Source organism: Cimex lectularius, unplaced genomic scaffold, assembly GCF_000648675.2.
Source record: "Cimex lectularius strain Harlan isolate CLEC.00 unplaced genomic scaffold, Clec_2.1 scaffold20, whole genome shotgun sequence".
In the NCBI taxonomy this organism is placed as follows: domain Eukaryota; kingdom Metazoa; phylum Arthropoda; class Insecta; order Hemiptera; family Cimicidae; genus Cimex; species Cimex lectularius.
In genome coordinates, this window is record NW_019392641.1 from 1,162,569 (window position 1) to 1,165,027 (window position 2,459).

Consider the following 2,459-nt stretch of genomic DNA (forward strand, 5'->3'; position numbering starts at 1 on the left):
CATTACAATTATCAATTGAATAATTGCTCAGTAATACTAAAAAAAACCGTGAATTACCCTGTGTTAACTCATCTACATAATTTAAGTATTATGTCAGGTTCATTCCCAAAATGACTTAAACACGCTGTTATGATACCTGTCCATAAAAAAGGAGATATGAGAAATAAAGAAAATTACAGATCCATTTTGCTCTTGTCTATGTGTGCAATAAAAATTGAAAAAATAATTAAAACCAGACATCTTTCTTTTTTTAGTACAAAAATAATATTATTCTGTAAGCAGTTCGGTTTCAAAAAGAAAAGAGCACTAAAAATGCGCTTATTAGTTTTTATCACTAGTGTAAAACTGAAGGGTAGCAGTTTATTTTTAGACATAACCAAGGGATTTGATACACTAGATCACAAACTTTTGATCCAAAAACTTGACTGGAAGACTTGGAGATCAGGGTAGTTGCCTTGCAGTGGTTTCAATCTTATTTGACAGAGTGAAGCCATTGTGTAAGGATAGGAACCACTTTAAGTGCTAATAGAAATTGAACATGGAGTACCTCAGAGGTGAGTATTGGGTCCGATCTTATTTTTATAACTCATCAATGTTGTACCAATATAAACTGAAGGGTACCCACACAGCCTTTACAGATGACTTGTCTGTTGCATATTCCGGTTGTATGTGGTTAGATGTATAGAGGCAAATGAAGTTGGTTTTCATTTAATAGACTGTCGCTTTGTAAAAATCTAAAGGACGAACCATTCCAGTATAGGTAATCAATTTAATTAATTGATTGATTAAATAATTTTAATTGGTTAATTAGCCCCTGACTGACTAAACCAGCGAGGATAGACAGAGCAGGTTAACTGCAAACTGCCAAACACTGGAGTATAAAGTTATAAAAGTATTAGACTGTTGGAGAAGACCTAGTTTGTCAAGACAACAAAATCATTCATATATTTCGCTCCAGTTTAATTCTAGATACTGTACATAGATAGATACCTGCATTACACAAAATTTTATAACATACTATACATTACTTTACATAACAGGAAAATTTGGATCGTGTGCAGTACAGAACCCAGAATATTGGTTAAGTAGATGGTGTAAAGTAGATTTTGAATAGTTCTAATAATATTGTGAAGCATTTTGGTTAGATATATCAAGTTATGAACCTGTAGCTTGACGTCTATCATATTAACGAGAATAGGCAGAAGAATCGATAAAAATCAACACGTATGTTGGTCAGGACGATTTATTCTTCTGTTTCCACATACGATCGCTATTTACTGTCATTTTAATAGAAACGTAGTTTTATTTTATTAAATGACCATATGTTTTAAAGATGAGGTTATGCAATTAAACACAATAGTTTAGATCACACAGTTTGAATTCAAAACTTTATTTATGCTGTTATACAATTAAATTCCAATTTGACTTTACCGTGTACATTAGGATATGGACGAACAGAACATTACGAGTCATGTACAGTTGAACGATTTAGTGAAGCGGGCCGGGAACAACTTGATTCTCATCCACTTCTTCGCCGGTTGGTGCACCTCCTGCACCAACATAGCCCCGAAGGTGGATGCCATAGCAGGAGACATAGACAATTTTACAATTCTAAAAGTCAACGTCGAACAGTGTCCGGGCATAGTCGAAGCGTACGAAATAACCCAGCTTCCGACTTTCGTTTTCGTCAAGAACAAGCTCATCCTTCGGACCCTGAGAGGGAATGAGTACAACGTCCTTAAGGAGACAGCGATCAACATCGCTAAGAAGCACTCGGTTCAGAAGTAATAATGTAGGTAACTAATCATCTCAGTAAAATAATAGCATATTTTGCTTGTCCCGAGATGGCAATTCGAAGTTGGAAGTTTTGTGCCTGTATTTTGACCTACAGATGACTTTAAAATCTTTTTAGACCTTAAATAAATTATATATTATTTATTATTATTAAAATCTTTTTAGCCATAACATAGCGTGAAATAAATGCAATATTACCAGTTTAACACCATAAAATTTAAACTCAGCTATTCTATTTAATTATTTATTAAGATCACTGATTTTAATCAAGACAGACCAAGCGTTCTTGCCAATGGGCTGGCTCTAGAAGCCAAAAAATTATTTCAATAATTAACTAGTAACTCTTTTTTTCGGCTCCATGTGCCCATTGTCGTAGCTTCTCTTTGTGAATGATTCAAAATAGTGAATTTCACCAACTTTTATTTATTTATTTAATTTTTTTAACCTAAATGTGTACTGAGCTTGATGTTTAAAAAATCTAAAAATTTAAAAAATCAGGGCGCTACTTATTCTAATTCAACTACAATTCCATTCCTTGATCTCAGCCAGATGTTTAATACAATAATTACGGCTCTGACATAGGGGGGCATATTAAGAATATAGAAGGGTATGAAGCTTTGGCTTATATGGTTGATATTAATGGGGAAAATTGGAATAATTTGGCA

The 2,459-nt window shown here is 33.6% G+C and overlaps 1 protein-coding gene across 1 annotated transcript; it reads left to right on the top strand.

Annotated features, from left to right (window-relative positions):
* The first annotated feature begins 1,307 nt into the window (after positions 1-1,307).
* LOC106661640 (thioredoxin-2-like) lies at positions 1,308-1,950 on the top strand. The gene has a single exon (XM_014385173.1). The coding sequence runs from the start codon at positions 1,447-1,449 to the stop codon at positions 1,786-1,788; it is 342 nt and encodes a 113-aa protein (XP_014240659.1). The 5' UTR covers positions 1,308-1,446; the 3' UTR covers positions 1,789-1,950.
* Positions 1,951-2,459: the final 509 nt, after the last annotated feature.

What these genes read in the sequence shown, in the direction of transcription:
- LOC106661640 (XM_014385173.1), top strand. Translation starts at nt 1,447, where the DNA reads ATGGACGAACAGAACATTACGAGTCATGTACAGTTGAACGATTTAGTG.